This window comes from Podarcis cretensis (genome assembly GCF_951804945.1).
Source record: "Podarcis cretensis genome assembly, chromosome: 16".
Classification (NCBI taxonomy): domain Eukaryota; kingdom Metazoa; phylum Chordata; class Lepidosauria; order Squamata; family Lacertidae; genus Podarcis; species Podarcis cretensis.
Genome location: NC_137186.1, coordinates 12844016 through 12858922, shown reverse-complemented (window position 1 = coordinate 12858922; position 14907 = coordinate 12844016). Strand labels below are relative to the sequence as shown.

The window sequence follows — 14907 nt, the reverse complement described above, 5'->3', positions numbered from 1 at the left end:
GAGAGCATCTTCACTTCTTACTCTTGTCTCCCAGCTGAAACTCAAGGCCACAGCTATTTCTCCTCCCCACTTCTTTCCTTTTCTCTCTTAGATCAATAGCTTTGCCTCTCTCCACCTACCTGCTAATCAAAACTACAGATTGGAAGGGGGGATTTGCAGCCCTGGGCCTAACTTAATTTAGCCCTCAAGAGTTTGGATGGCCACCTGCCATGTATGTTCTAGTTGAGAGTTCTGCATTGCAGGGGGTTGGACTAGATGACCCTCAGGGGTCCCTTCCAACTCTACAGTTCCATGAGTCTATGAAACGAAGGAAAGGAGTTGGCATAGAGAGAAAGAAAAAGGTGGGACAGGAAGAAGAGAGAGAGAAGGAGCATTGCCCACCCTCTTTTCACTCTGGCCTTGCCCATTAGCTGTATGTGGGCCCCTGACAAATTACCATATTTTTTGCTGTATAAGTCTCACTTTTTCCTTCCTAAAAAGTAAGGGGAAATGTGCGTGCCTCTTATGGAGTGAGTGCAGGCTGCGCAGCTATCCCAGAAGCCAGAACAGCAAGAGGGATTGCTGCTTTCACTGCGCAGCGATCCCTCTTGCTGTTCTGGCTTCTGAGATTCAGAATATTTTTTTTCTTGTTTTCCTCTTCCAAAAACTAGGTGTGTCTTGTGGTCTGGTGCGTCTTATAGAGTGAAAAATACGGTATGTCCCAAGGGCATGCAACTCTTAACAGAGAAAGAGGCTCCTCACCTTAGATTGTAAATTACTTGGGACAGGGATTTGCATTTATTTTGCTTGTATTACTCTGCAACGATCCATCAAACATTCCGCACAGTGGACCTGACACTGCACTCAGAGGCTTGATCTCATGAAGCTTGAGAGTATTTGGCCTGTAAACTGTTGCGACAAGAAGTTTCACCGGATCAAATGGGTTGTCGCCAGTGCCATTCCTGCTCAGAGTAGACCCACTGAAAATAATGGCCATGACTAACTGAGTTGGCTGCAACCCAATACATTAGTAAATGCATATGAGGCTGTTAGAAATACTAATATTTCAGCAATATATTTCAACTGTTCGTAGTCTTTTCTTTTTTAAAAATTTGATTGAATAGGCTTTATTATATATTTGAGGATGTGTTGTATTAAAGTGAGTGGATTAGAGTAGATCTGTGTGCATCGTAAGGTCAGCTCTGCATGAGCTATTCTGCAGAGAGCTATGTACTTTGATGATGTTCTTTAAAATAATGATGTGATACAGTACAGTATAACAACAATGATAATACCATTATTATGGTATTAGTCGTTTAGTCGTTGTCTGAGGACTATCCCTGCCTCCGAGTCTGGTCCTGACCGGATGGATACTAGAATCAGCAAGGGATATCCACATGACCTGAAGGTGCTGCTGTGCAATGCCAGGTCAATGATTCATAAGACCACTACCATCCATGACTTGATCATGGATGGAGGACTTGACCTGGCATGTGTGACAGAGACCTGGTTGGATGAGGCAGATGGGCCTGTCCTTGCCGCTGCCTGCCCACCAAGTTTCTCTTACGCACAGCAACCCAGGTCATGTGGGCGGGGAGGGGGGGTTGCAGTGATTTTTAGGAAGTCATTAGTTTGCACCAGGCATCCTATTGGGAAGACCCAGTTTTCCCAGATTCCTGTAGGGTTTACTCCTTAGCCTTTTCTTCTCCCAAAGATATCTGCAAGGCAGCGGAGGTTTAGAATCAGAGTTTTCCTTCTCCTAGATGGGCTACCTTCCCAGATTGATGAACCTCATCTGCCCCTCACTTCCCTCTACAGCATGTGCAAAAACCGCCTTCTTAACTGTTGGACCCAGCTACAGTCATACCTCGTGTTGCATTAGGTTCATGTTGCGTCTTTTCGGCTTGTGAATGTGGCAAACCCGGGTTTCACCGCGTGCACAGAAGCGTTCTGCGTGCTACGCTCAGGTGCAGAAGCGCTCTACAGTGGTACCTCACGTTAAGAACTTAATTCGTTCCGGAGGTCCGTTCTTAACCTGAAACTGTTCTTAACCTGAAGCACCACTTTAGCTAATGGGGCCTCCTGCTGCTGCTGCTGCGCTGCCACCACGCAATTTCTGTTCTCATCCTGAAGCAAAGTTCTTAACCCGAGGTACTATTTCTGGGTTAGCGGAGTCTGTAACCTGAAGCGTATGTAACCTGAAGCATCTGTAACCCGAGGTACTACTGTATTGCTCTCCGTGCTTGTGCAGAAGCACCGCTCTAGTTGCGGACTTTTCGAGGTGCGAACAGCACCCCGGAACGGAACGTGTCTGCAACTAGAGGTACCACTGTACTGCTTTCATTTGCTCAATCCTCCAGAGCCTGTCTTCACATGCAAGGGAAGTCCCTAACTCACTCAGGGTTTAAGACCCATTGGCTACCCTCACCTGGTTTAGCCAGCCAGTCTAAGCTGTTCCAGGGTGTGGCCGTTGTTGCATGCTGGCAGCTTCTAGGAGCTACAGGTGAGAGCTGAGTGCAGGGCGGGGACCAAAGGTGGACCAACTGCCCCAGAAAGAGCATTATGTGTCCCCCCCACCAGAGGCATTACCCCTCCCCTAACATCCCTTCCGGGACGCAGGTGGCGCTGTGGGTTAAAGCCTCAGCGCCTAGGACTTGCCGATCGAAAGGTCGGCAGTTCGAATCCCTGCGGCAGGGTGCGCTCCCGCTGCTCGGTCCCAGCGCCTGCCAACCTAGCAGTTCGAAAGCACCTCCGGGTGCAAGTAGATAAATAGGGACCGCTTACCAGCGGGAAGGTAAAACGGCGTTTCCGTGTGCGGCTCTGGCTCGCCAGAGCAGCAATGTCACGCTGGCCACGTGACCCGGAAGTGTCTCCGGACAGCGCTGGCCCCTGGCTTCTTAAGTGAGATGGGCGCACAACCCCAGAGTCTGTACGGGCAGGGGTACCTTTACCTTTACCTTTAACATCCCTTCCACCCCTCATGGAGGGTGGCATTTCCTTCAAGAGCTAAGAAGCAGATCATGCCAAACCTTTGCAACAAATATTGTGTGTATGTAAGGAGCTTCATGACTGCTGCTTAGTGAAACACTTCTGAGCTCAGTTTTGCTATGTTGCATGCACTTCCACAGTTGGAGGCAGTGTGCATCTGAATATTAGTTGCTGGGAATGAATCACAAGTGGGGAAAGAGTGCTGTTGCACTCAGATCCTGCTTGCGTGCTTCTTCATTAGGGCTGAGCAATTTCTGGTGTTCAACACTGCGATATATCTAGCAATGATCGTTGAGATGGAAAGTTGTAAAGCAGGAAGCCAGCCTAGCCCGGATCTCTGAATTTGCACAATAAGCTTTTCAACACTGACCCTTTCTTGTCCATAGCTCGGCATCATCTACCGCGATGTGAAGCTGGAGAACATCTTACTGGACAGCGAAGGACATGTGGTGCTTACGGACTTCGGGCTGAGCAAGGAATTTGTGACTGAGGATGTGAGTCTTGTTTCCCCTGGCTCTGCATCCTCCTTTCCTCATCCCAAGAGATTTATCAGTGTTAAGGCCTATGAGATACGTCAAGATCTAGGGAGCCATGGAATTGTGGGCTGACAGTTAAGAGCAGCCTTCACTAACCAGATATTTTGGGCTAGCACAGCCAGCTAGCACAGCCATGATGCTTTAGAGCAGGCATGGCCAAACTTGGCCCTCCAGATGTTTTGGGACTACAACTCCCATCATCCCTAGCTAACAGGACCAGTGGTCAGGGATTATGGGAATTGTAGTCCCAAAACATCTGGAGGACCAAGTTTGGCCATGCCTGGTTTAGAGGGTTAAAGCCAGCTGTCACTGGAGAACAAGCTGCAATCAACACATGTCATCCTCAAGCTGGAATTATTTTTTTGCATTGATGTGGTAGGAAGCTTAGGAATATATTGGGGGGAAGGTTCCCAAGTCAAGGCAAAAGGTGGGGACTAAACAAAAACATTTTTAAAAAAGGTAAATTTACATAGCAGAATATGCACAAACTATTTAACCTGTGTGAGCATCTACTCATACCCAAACACACACACACATACACTCACATTTCTCTGAACCTAGTGTGAGGTTAGAACCATATAGCTGCATATTCACCATACATTTAAAGCACATTGGAGGTTTTTTTGCAATCAAAGCAGTAGATACGGTCTATTTATTAAAGAAAGAAAGCAAGAAAGCATGGCTTTCCCCAAAGACTCATGGGAACTGTAGTTTACCCACACAGAGAGCTGCAATTCCTAGCACTTTATGAAACTACAGTTCCCAGAATTTGGGGGGGGGGATCATGTGTTTTCAGCGTATGGTGTGTACACCTCCTGGACTTACTGCGGACAGCCTTGCTTTCTTGCCCCTATTCTTGGTGTGTTGTTAGAATTGTGTGAGCAATGATCTGCTCATGTTGTCATTCCTCAGCGTCCAGCTCCCTCCCCAGCATCTCAGAAATCAAACCTCTGAGTGTGTGTTGTGTGTGTGTGTGTGTGTGTGTGTGTGTGTGTGCAGAGGGTGGGTTGATGGGAAAGGAGATGGATTCCTTTTGTCTCTGGCTCACATGTAGGTCGGCACACGTGCATGGAGCCTAAGGCACCATGGTGTGCACAGCCTGCCCATTTTACACACTGCAGCTGCCAAGCTATATTTGGAACTGTTGATACCATTGCAGAGGACAGTTGTGTTTTTGCATCTTTATCGGAAAAAAGAAGCATCTGCCTCTTGGCTTTTGGGTCAGTGCTATTGCAGAGTAAATGAAGGCTGCGTACAAACCATATGTTTAAAGCACCTGCCTTTCCGCCAAATAATCCTGGGGACTGTAATTTGTCCTGCACAGAACTACAATCTCCCTTGAAAACTACAGTTCCCATGATTCTTTGGAGGAAGCCATGTGCTTTAAATATCCTTTAAATGTATGGTGTGTGCACAGCTAAAGACAGCATACAGCCTAGGAATGAAGAGCCTTCAACAGTGTATATTGGGGGGGGGGGTGTATGTAGGTGAAAAGATGGGCTCATAAAAAGTGATCCTTGAGAGTTGATGCAAGCGCATCCCTATTTTCTTTGGTGCCGCATAATCTCATGTTCATATAAACTCAGTCCTCTGAGATGGATCACATTGCCAACTGACCAGGAAATCAGAAAACAGCCCTGTTCTTACGGCTTTAACAGCTGCGTGCTATTTCCAACATTGGCAGGTGAAGCTTTCATGGTGGAGAGATCAGCCTTGTCACCAGCTCATAAAAGTGGTGCTAAAAGCACAGCAGCAGCACCTAGCTTTAAAAATTGGGAGACTCAAGAAGGGTAGGCCCCCATTCTGATTTGGAGTTGGATATGTTCAGTGTTCCCCTTCCCTCTGACTCTCTGTACCTTTCTCTCTCTCTCTTGTCGTCCACTCTCCACCACTACAGAAAGAACGGACCTTCTCCTTTTGTGGCACCATTGAATACATGGCCCCAGAGATTGTCCGAAGCAAAAGTGGACACGGCAAGGTGAGTTGTGTGGCGTAGATGGGGGAGGGGTTGGAAACTGGGGCAATCATTCTGACAGTGCAAATCCAGCAGGCAAAGAAAAGGAAAGCGGCTAATTTCATATCTCAAAAATATGGTTACACCCACCTCACTCATCCACAGGCAGATTAGGAACAGAGATAGGGTGGAATCCAAGAGGTCAAGGGCAGAGCCAGTGTGGAACCCACTGAATTATGGGTTGGGCAAGGCAAATCTGGCAGATTAGGATGGAGCCAGGATAGAACCTAGTTGGGTTCTGGGCAAAGCCTTGCAGACTCTGGCAGGTCAGGGAACAGATCAATATTTGCAAGGAAATCTGGAAATGAATACAAAAGACTTTGCATGAAAATATGTGTGGGCAACCTCTGGTCCTCCGAATGTTACTGAACTACCATTCCCACCCGTTCCAGCAAGCATGGCTAATGGCCCAGAGTGATGGGAGTTGTAGCTCAGCAACATCTGGAGGGCCAGGGGTTTCCCCACACCTGCATTAGGAGGAGGATGGCCCATATTTTTCCAAGGGAAATTTAACAAGCTAAGTACATAGAACCAACTGACCAGAGCTTCATTTGTAAACAGCATGTCAGACAGAAATTGCTGTGGAAGTTGTACCATATAGTAATTAAGCAGTATATGCAAGCAAGCAAGCGAAAGATGGGCAAGTTGCAAAAGGAGTGGGGTTAGTTTCAGAAAGACAGGGTTCTGGTAATGACGGGGCTTCATGGCAGAAATTTTAATTATTTGTATGCTGTTTGGAATTTGGAAATTGGAGAGTCTCAACATAAACAAAAAATAAGACAGCCATATTGGTCTGTAAGGGGGGGGGGACCCAAATACCACCAAAGTGTACAGTTTGGTCATGCCTTTATGGAATTAGCTTTAACCCGTCCCTTCCTCCCACCCACCCCTGCTCCCAGTTTAGCAGTCCCAGTAGTGCCTCCCAGCAAGGCGTGGAAACTGGCATGTTTCATTTCCTCTCCAATTCTTGCAAACCATGGTTGCTTTCTTGCTTGTATCTGCTAGCTCCAAGCGAGGCACCAGTGGCTTACAAAGCAAGCAGTTGTGACTTCAAATCCTCCTTGTTCTTCATTTCGTTCAGTCTTTTGTACTGCAGAGGCCACATAGAATTGGAACACCTACAATGAGCCATCTTGATGAAAATTATAGTTCAGGGGCTAGGTCCCAACCCCCCCCCCCCCCCCGTGAGTTTGAATCCCTATTTAATGTTTCTTTCTGGTCAAGGAAGCCCGCTGAACACCCTTCTAAGCAAAGCCTTCAGCCAGTTCCCAAGAGTGGCTTACCCCAAAAGTAAGAACAAGAAGTTCTGTTTGTGCTTGGCTGCATTTTCGTTTTTGTTTGGAAACTGCAGACTCTAGATTCTCGAATGGTATTCTAGGGAGACACTCGTATCCCTTTAAAAGTTGGCTCTGAGCCTTCTTGGCAAAGTAAGCTGACTGTAGAACCAAACAGTTACATGTCCAAATCCCCTCTTTGTTGACTTCCATCTCTTAACTTAGAAAAACTCATTTTTCCTGGAGCCCCTGAAATGGGGGGAGGGGGGCTGATGGGAACTGAAGACCCACAACATTGTGTGGGGGGGGGGAAGGTTCCCCACCTCTGCCCTAGACCATGCAAGACCTACTGTTCAGCAGCTGCTTTAGGCCATTTCTGAAAAGTTCAAGTCCCAACTGGTGACTTTCATTTCTGTTTTTCTTTTTTTGCACCCGAGGCCACCCAGAATGGAAACTTTAAGAATGACTTTCTGATGCACATTTCCCAACAGTTGTTGTCTTCAAGAGCCAGCTGTTGAGAGTTCAGATCCCCTGGACAGCTTAAACTCACTCTCTCTTCTTTCTGTTGAAGCAGGAGTGGGGAGCTGTTCTGACCTAGCGGGCCAGATATTTACCCCTGTGGGCCAACTTCAGCAGGTGAACAGAGCCACCCACCTGCCACACATCTGGCGCTAGGTGACTGGTGGTCTCACCCACCTGTCAAAGTTGACCCATGTGGGGGGAGGGGTCTGCTTTGCCGTCACGTTCCCCACAGGAAACAAACTGACGAAGCAGCTCCAGTTTAATCCTATTCTCTGCAGGGATCTGCTTTGCCAATGCACTCACCGTGGGAATACACTCATGAAGCAGCGACCAGCAGGATGAACCCCACCCATCAGTTGACACCAACCGTGGGTGTCAGCTGATTGAGAGGGGGTCATGGTTTCGAGAAAGTGGCCTTGCAAGCCAAACTGAATCTCCTAGCAGGCCAAGATTCACCCCCAGGCTGGAGAATTCCCACCCCTGATGTGGAGCCAGCCTGGGGTTGTAGCTTTTAGGACCTTTCTTCAGGATGCAGTTTGTAAGTGCCCTTAGTCCCGCAGGCAAAGCCATTGCCCTATAGAGTCCCTTATTATGGGTCTACTTGTAAGCTTGGGTGCATCTGTCTTTTTGTTCAAAAAGGCTCCTTGAAACTTGAGCCTCAAGAATGACTTCTGCAGGTCTTTGCTAATCCGCTGGAATAGCCCAGTGAGGAAGAGAGGTGGGCTGGGGAGCCAACAGGTGGGAGTTCAAGGCCCAAAAGGTTGTCTTAATTTTAATTTTAATTTTAATCTAATTTCTTTTTTAACTGCTTGGGATTTGGAGCATCTGCAGATCTGTACACGCACACAGACACACACACATTTGTTTGTGTTTATTTGAATGTGGGGGGAAATTGTTTGCCATTAAAGATTTGATAAAATAACAGTTGACAAATAAGCAGGTCATGTAAGTGATTTATATGCTTTGTCCATATTTAACTATTTTATTTATTTTTATTTATTGTGCTGATTTTATATTGTAAGTTTAAAAAACAACAACGCACTAGGGGTGTGGGTAGGGGAAAATATAGGCTTGTTGGACTGCATTTGATTCCTATGTCTGAGGACTGGACTCCAGCAGGTTTACAGAGCAAAAGTACCATGCAAGGGATTTTAAAACTTGCAGCTGCTGGCTTTGCAGTCGAAGTCCTTATCCAGCATAGGCGCTCTCAGCTGCTGGAAACGCCTCCTCCATTCCAGAGGCCCCAATTTGAGACAAGCATGCCTTGATAAAAGGCAGTACAGAAATAAAGTCAAGAATGGGGGTTAAGAATCCTACCAATGGACAGCCACTCATCTCTCCCAAGCTGCTGTGCCCACCTTACTCAAGCGCCCTGGGCAAACTGTTCAGAAAGATCATTTTAGAGGCAAGAAGGAATTAAACAAAGAATTAAAGGGCATAAAGTATTTGAACTTGTTAGCTGTGGGCAGTGCAATCAGCTGCTGTAATCCGCTAGGGTATCCACCTCATAGGAAAAGCCAAAAATCACCTGTATGGACAGTAGTGCCCTCTCCAAATGCCCATTTATCTCTATGGATTTACAATGCAAACTTCTATTGTACTTATGCCACTTTAATGCAGAGCACGGATGGAGAACCTGCGGCATAGCAGATGTCATTGGACTACAACTCCCATCAGTCTTCACTGTGCTGACAGGGGTTGATGGGAGGAGGAGTCCAACACCTCCAACAGATTTCCCCCATTCCTGATATAGAGCATTGTTTTACCGGCTTGACCCATGTGGCTTAATTGACAAATCTAGGGGCTGGGTATTGGGATTGTTTCTTAGGGTACATCCCCCCGTACCTTTGAAACAAACTTGTACCGCTTTCACAGTCATGTCTTCCTCCAAAGAATCCTGGGAACTGTGTCTACAACTCCCAGCACTGTTCACAATACAGTTTCCAGGGATAGCATAGGGGAATCCACACAGATGCATGGTGTAGACGTGACCTTAGAGGTAAAAGGACAATGAAACCTTGACGTGTTCAATAGGAAGGGAAGGGGGGAAAGGATATGTGTTGTTGCTGCTGCTGCTGCCACCCCCTGTTGTTACCCCAAATGCTTTTTGCTCCTTTCTTGTAGTCGGTGGACTGGTGGAGTTTGGGCATCCTGATGTTTGAGCTGCTAACAGGTGCCTCACCCTTCACGCTGGAGGGGGAAAAGAACTCACAGGCCGAGGTGTCCAGGTGAGGCGGTCGTGGGATTTGGGACTGGTTAAGGAAAACAGGGTCTTGGTGGGCAGGATGGACTAACTATACTGAAGAAACAAGGGCTGCTGGGTAACATGCAAATGATTGGTGTGAGCTGCCAGGGCTGCTGGGTAACAGAGGGGAGTTTGCTTGGGCTGATGGGTAATGGATTAGCGTCAGAAGTGTGAGTTGATGGATATTGTGAGAGAGCAGACACAGGCAGAAGCTGATGGGTAGCAGGAAAAGATTTAGTGGGAGACGCCAAAGTTGATAGGGCAAAAGGAGGGGGTTGACATGAGTAGCAGGGCCTGGACTGTGATAGGATGGGGCTTACCAAGAGTGGCAGGAGCTGATTGGTGGGTCAGGGGCTAGAACAGAGGTCACCAATATGGCACCCTCCATCAACTACAACTCACATCATCGCTGACCAATGGCTATGTTAGCTGGGGTTGGTGGGAGTTGGAGTTCAGTAGCATCTGGGCGGCACCTCATTGGCTATCCCTAGATAAAGAGAACAAGACATAAAAAACTTAATAACAGTCCTGCTAGATCGTGTTGTGGGGACGACTCTTTTTGAGTGTTACTATAGTATGTATTGCGTTTTTATATTGTGAACTGCCCTGTGATCCTCGGACAAAGGACAGTATAGAAATTTAACTGATGATGGTGATATTCTGATCCAAATTCCATCTAGCCCAGCCTCCTGCTTCCCCAGTGACCAACTAGATGTGGCTGGGAAGCCCACAAACAGGACAGGAAGGCAATTGCCCGATCTCATTGTTTGTCCTGTGATTACCCCTCACTTTCACTGTCATCGGGGCTCTGAACTTGAAGGGAGCCTCTGGCCATCATGGCTGATAGGCATGGGTAGCCTTATCCTCCATGAATTTATTTGTAAGAGAAAGGTGAAGTAAGACAAAGTGTGTGTGTGTGTGTGTGTGTGTGTGTGTGTGTGTGGCTTGATGGATTTAGGGCAAGACTTTCCTCAGTGATGAATCTGTGCTTGGTTTCTAGGCGGATCCTGAAATGCAACCCTCCGTTCCCGTCGCTCATTGGCCCCGTGGCTCGCGACCTGCTCCAAAAGCTGTTGTGCAAGGAGCCCAAGAAGCGCCTGGGCTCAGGGCCCACTGGAGCGCAGGAGATCAAAGAGCACCCCTTTTTCAAGGTGAGGTTCTGCACCCAAGTTGCAAAGTGCACCATCTGAGCCAGCCTTATCACCATTCCCCAGCTCCTTCTGTCCCCCACATCCGAGTCACTTACAATATTTGGAGGAGCATAAGCATTGCTTAAATATATAACATATAAAGGTAAAGGGACCCCTGACCATTAGGTCCAGTCGTGGCCGACTCTGGGGTTGCGGCGCTCATCTCGCTTTATTGGCCGAGGGAGCCAGCATACATCTTCCAGGTCAGGTGGCCAGCATGACTAAGCCAGTTCTGGCAAACCAGAGCAGCGCACGGAAATGCCGTTTACCTTTCCGCCGGAGCAGTACCTATTTATCTACTTGCACTTTGACATGCTTTCGAACTGCTAGGTTGGCAGGAGCTGAGACCGAGCAATGGGAGCTCACCCCGTCACGGGGATTCGAACCGCTGACCTTATGATCAGCAAGTCCTAGGCTCTGTGGTTTAACCCACAGCGCTTCCTGTATACAGCTCATTAAAAAACCCCAAACAACCCCCCTGCCGTAGCCACTAGTTCCACCACCTTCCGAAAGGAGAGGGCCTTCCCTGTGGCAGCTCCCAGGTTGTGGAATTCAGAGGTGCATCTGATACTTTCATTATATAGTTTCCACGGTATGCTGAAGGTGCACCTCTTTTCCATGGCCTTCCACAACTGATATATTTATTTTCAGGACCCACCCTATCCCTGTGACATTAGTTTGCTTTAAACTTCCTTTAATATTCCATTTTAAATTGCTGTAAACTGCGCTGGCACCTTATGGAGAAGAGTGGATAAGAAATCAAATAAATCATAGCCCATCAAAAGCCTGGGAAAAGAAGTATGTTTTAACCTGGTGTCAAAAAACGTCAGCAAAGGTGCCAAGCAGCCTCACAATGTGGAACTGAGACTGAAAAGGCCTTAGACTTGGATCAGTGTTTCCCAAACTTCTTGTTGGACTACAGTTCCCATCATCCCTGACCACTGGTCCTGCTAGTAAGGGATGGTGGGAGTTGTAGTTCAGTTTGGGAAACCCTGACTTAGATGGGCCACTCCCCGGCCCTTCCACTCATTGCTCTTATAAATCTCTGATACAAGCTGGTTTTCAAATGCTTTTAGCTGTCACTGCATCGTGCAAGGAACCAGTTGGCTTGTAGGAAACCTGTTGAATATTTCTCTGTTAAGAGCCCAGTAAAGGTAAAGGGACCCCTGACCGTCATGGCCGACTCTGGGGTTGTGGCGCTCATCTCGCTTTATTGGCCGAGGGAGCCGGCGTACATCTTCTGGGTCATGTGGCCAGCATGACTAAGCCGCTTCTGGCGAACCAGAGCAGCGCACGGAAACGCTGTTTACCTTCCCGCCGGAGCGGTACCTATTTATCTACTTGCACTTTAACGTGCTTTCAAACTGCTAGGTTGGCAGGAGCAGGGACTGAGCAACAGGAGCTCACCCAGTTGCGGCTCTGTGGTTTAACCCACAGCGCCACCCGCATCCCACAAGAGCCCAGAGCTTAAAAAAACCAACAACAACTGAAACTCCCAGGATTCCATGGGGGAAAGCCACGGCAGCCTGTGTCCACAATGTTCGCCATCTCCTTCACCTGGCATCCTCTTCCCCCAGGGTCTGGACTGGACAGAGCTAGCGGCGCGCACAGTGAAGCCCCCCTTCAAACCCCTCATCCGCAGTGAGCTAGACGTGCGAAACTTTGCCGAAGAATTCACCAGCTTGGAGCCCATCTACTCCCCCGCTGGGACTCCTCCCAGCCTCGAACGTTTCTTCCAGGTGAGTGCCAGAAGGGGGATCTCAACCTGTAGTGTGGCTTGCAGTTGTCACCATGCTGGGTATAAATTCCTGACGCCTGTTTCCAAAAGGTGCAGGTGAGAGAAGATGACAGAATTGCAGACTGGGGGGGGGGGTCCCTGTGAGGGAAATCGTAGGGCATATAACATGCTTTTGGGGGGAGTGGGAGGGGGGAAGAGGACTGAGGGGAGATATACTCTGGAGCCAGTGTGGTGTAGTGGTTAAGAGCGGTGGATTTGTAATTTGGTAAACCGGGTTCGCGTCTCCGCTCCTCCACATGCAGCTGCTGGGTGACCTTGGGCTTGTCACACTTCTCTGAAGTCTCTCAGCCCCACTCACCTCACAGAGTGTTTGTTGTGGGGGAGGAAGGAAAAGGAGAATGTTAGCTGCTTTGAGACTCCTTCGGGTAGTGATAAAGCGGGATATCAAATCCAAATCCAAACTCTGAAAAGTGAAGATAGGAATGTGTCAGATTATATGCACTAATACAGTGGTGCCTCGGGTTAAGTACTTAATTCGTTCTGGAGGTCCGTTCTTAACCTGAAACTGTTCTTAACCTGAAACACCACTTTAGCTAATGGGGCCTCCCGCTGCCACCGCACAATTTCTGTTCTCATCCTGAAGCAAAGTTCTTAACACGAGGTACTATTTCTGGGTTAGCGGAGTCTGTAACCTGAAGCGTATGTAACCCGAGGTACCACCGTATATTGGATTCTTTCTGCCTAACCTCCCTGGCTTTAAAGCAGGGCTGGGGAACCTGTGGCCCCTCCAGATGTTAGGTTATAGCTCAGATCATCCCTTACATTGGCTGGAGCATCTACTTCACAAAGTGATGGCAACCTGTCCTCCCCCACCTCCTCTCTCCCTCCGGGTAGACGTGAAGCTGGTGCAGTCCTAGGATGGCTACAAGCGTCAGATGATTGCTATAGCTCAGCATCACTGGCCATTCAAGGTGCTGTTCAGGATAGCAACTCCGTTCCAAGTTTGCAGGCCAGGGCAAACTTTGTACTGGGAACATAAGAGACCATTGGTCCATCTAACTCAGTACTGTCTACTCTGGCTGGCAGCAGCTCTCCAGGATTTCAGATGGGGTCATTCTCAGCCCTACTTGGAAATGCTGAGGATTGAACCTGCCACCTACTGCTTGCAAAAGCAGAAGCTCTGCCATTAAGCTCTGACCATTCTCTCAGGAAGATACAAGACATCGTATTTTTGAATTAAAGGATTATATTAAGTAGGAACCTTTCTGGGGTTTCGGACAGGCCTTCCAGGCTTGTGGTTCCTTCCCCCGCCACTTTACAAAGACAAATAAATTAGAATCCTTTTTTTAAAAAAACACACAGGTTTTTTTTATGGCAAAAGCGTCATTTCTTCCTGTGTGAGAAAGGTGGGTGTCTGTTCTAAGGCAAGTCCTGCAGTGATATAGGCATGCAAAATCTGGCAACGAAAGCATGCTCATTTGCTTTTAGAATTCCTCCCCCCTTACCCAAATATATGCAGGTATAATTGATCAATTGCCCAGCTAACAACTGATTCCAGTGTTACCAAAGCCCTACATTAAAATCATTTTTTTAAATGTTTATGTTGTTTGAGGCATGCTGCAGATGAGAATTGTTCCCCAGCTCAAATGCAGCTATTTTTCCTAATCTGATAATTTTCAGGAAGTATCTTGCACACACTTCCGCATTATGTGAAGCACATCGTTAGAATGAAAGTGCTTTTCTGTTTTTCCCCTTTGTTGGGTTGTTTTTTTTTTTTAAAAAAACCCTCCAGGTTTCTCCCGGCTGCTCGTTTTTTCAGCTGCAGTCTTGAACTTCCTCATTTTCCTTCTCTAATTTGCAGTTGCCTAGAACCAAATGTGCAAATATTCTGCGGGAACATAGGAAGCTGCCGTCTGCTGAGTCAAACCATTGGTCTATGTAGCTCATAGCTAACTATAAATCTGCTGCATACACATGTCACATTAAGCCAAACCGTGGTTTAGCACAAACCCAAGGAGGAGATGGCAGCTGTTTTACTCCTCTATCAGCTTTTTAGGTCAGTGCTAAGCCAAATATTACCGTATTTTTCTGTGTATAAGACTAGGTTTTTTCCCCTAAAAAATAATGTGAAAAATTAGGGGGGCGTCTTGTACACAGATATATCTCCCCCATTTTCTGAAATCTGAGTCCCCACAAATAGGAGGCGTCTTATACATGGGGGCATCTTATAGCATGTCCTCTGAATGCAGGATCGTGGTTATCTTCTCCTTAACCACAGTCTGTAGCCATGGCATGTCCTATGGCTGCAGGTCACAGTTTAAGAGAGACCTTAACCTTAGTCCTGGGATCAGACGAGATGCTGTGCTGTACTCTGACTTACAATGACATGCAAAGAGACTTGAACTTTGGACCTCCTGCATG

The 14907-nt window shown here is 47.6% G+C and overlaps 1 protein-coding gene across 2 annotated transcripts in view; it reads left to right on the top strand.

The window, feature by feature from the left end:
- RPS6KA4 (ribosomal protein S6 kinase A4) overlaps positions 1-14907 on the top strand; it is a 40295-nt gene that overhangs the window by 11817 nt on the left and 13571 nt on the right. For both annotated transcript variants that reach the window (XM_079958010.1, XM_079958011.1), the window contains exons 5-9: positions 3354-3461; positions 5401-5481; positions 9438-9541; positions 10559-10709; positions 12326-12487. In XM_079958010.1, the coding sequence (XP_079814136.1) occupies positions 3354-3461; positions 5401-5481; positions 9438-9541; positions 10559-10709; positions 12326-12487 (606 nt within the window). The remainder of the gene's footprint in view (positions 1-3353; positions 3462-5400; positions 5482-9437; positions 9542-10558; positions 10710-12325; positions 12488-14907) is intronic.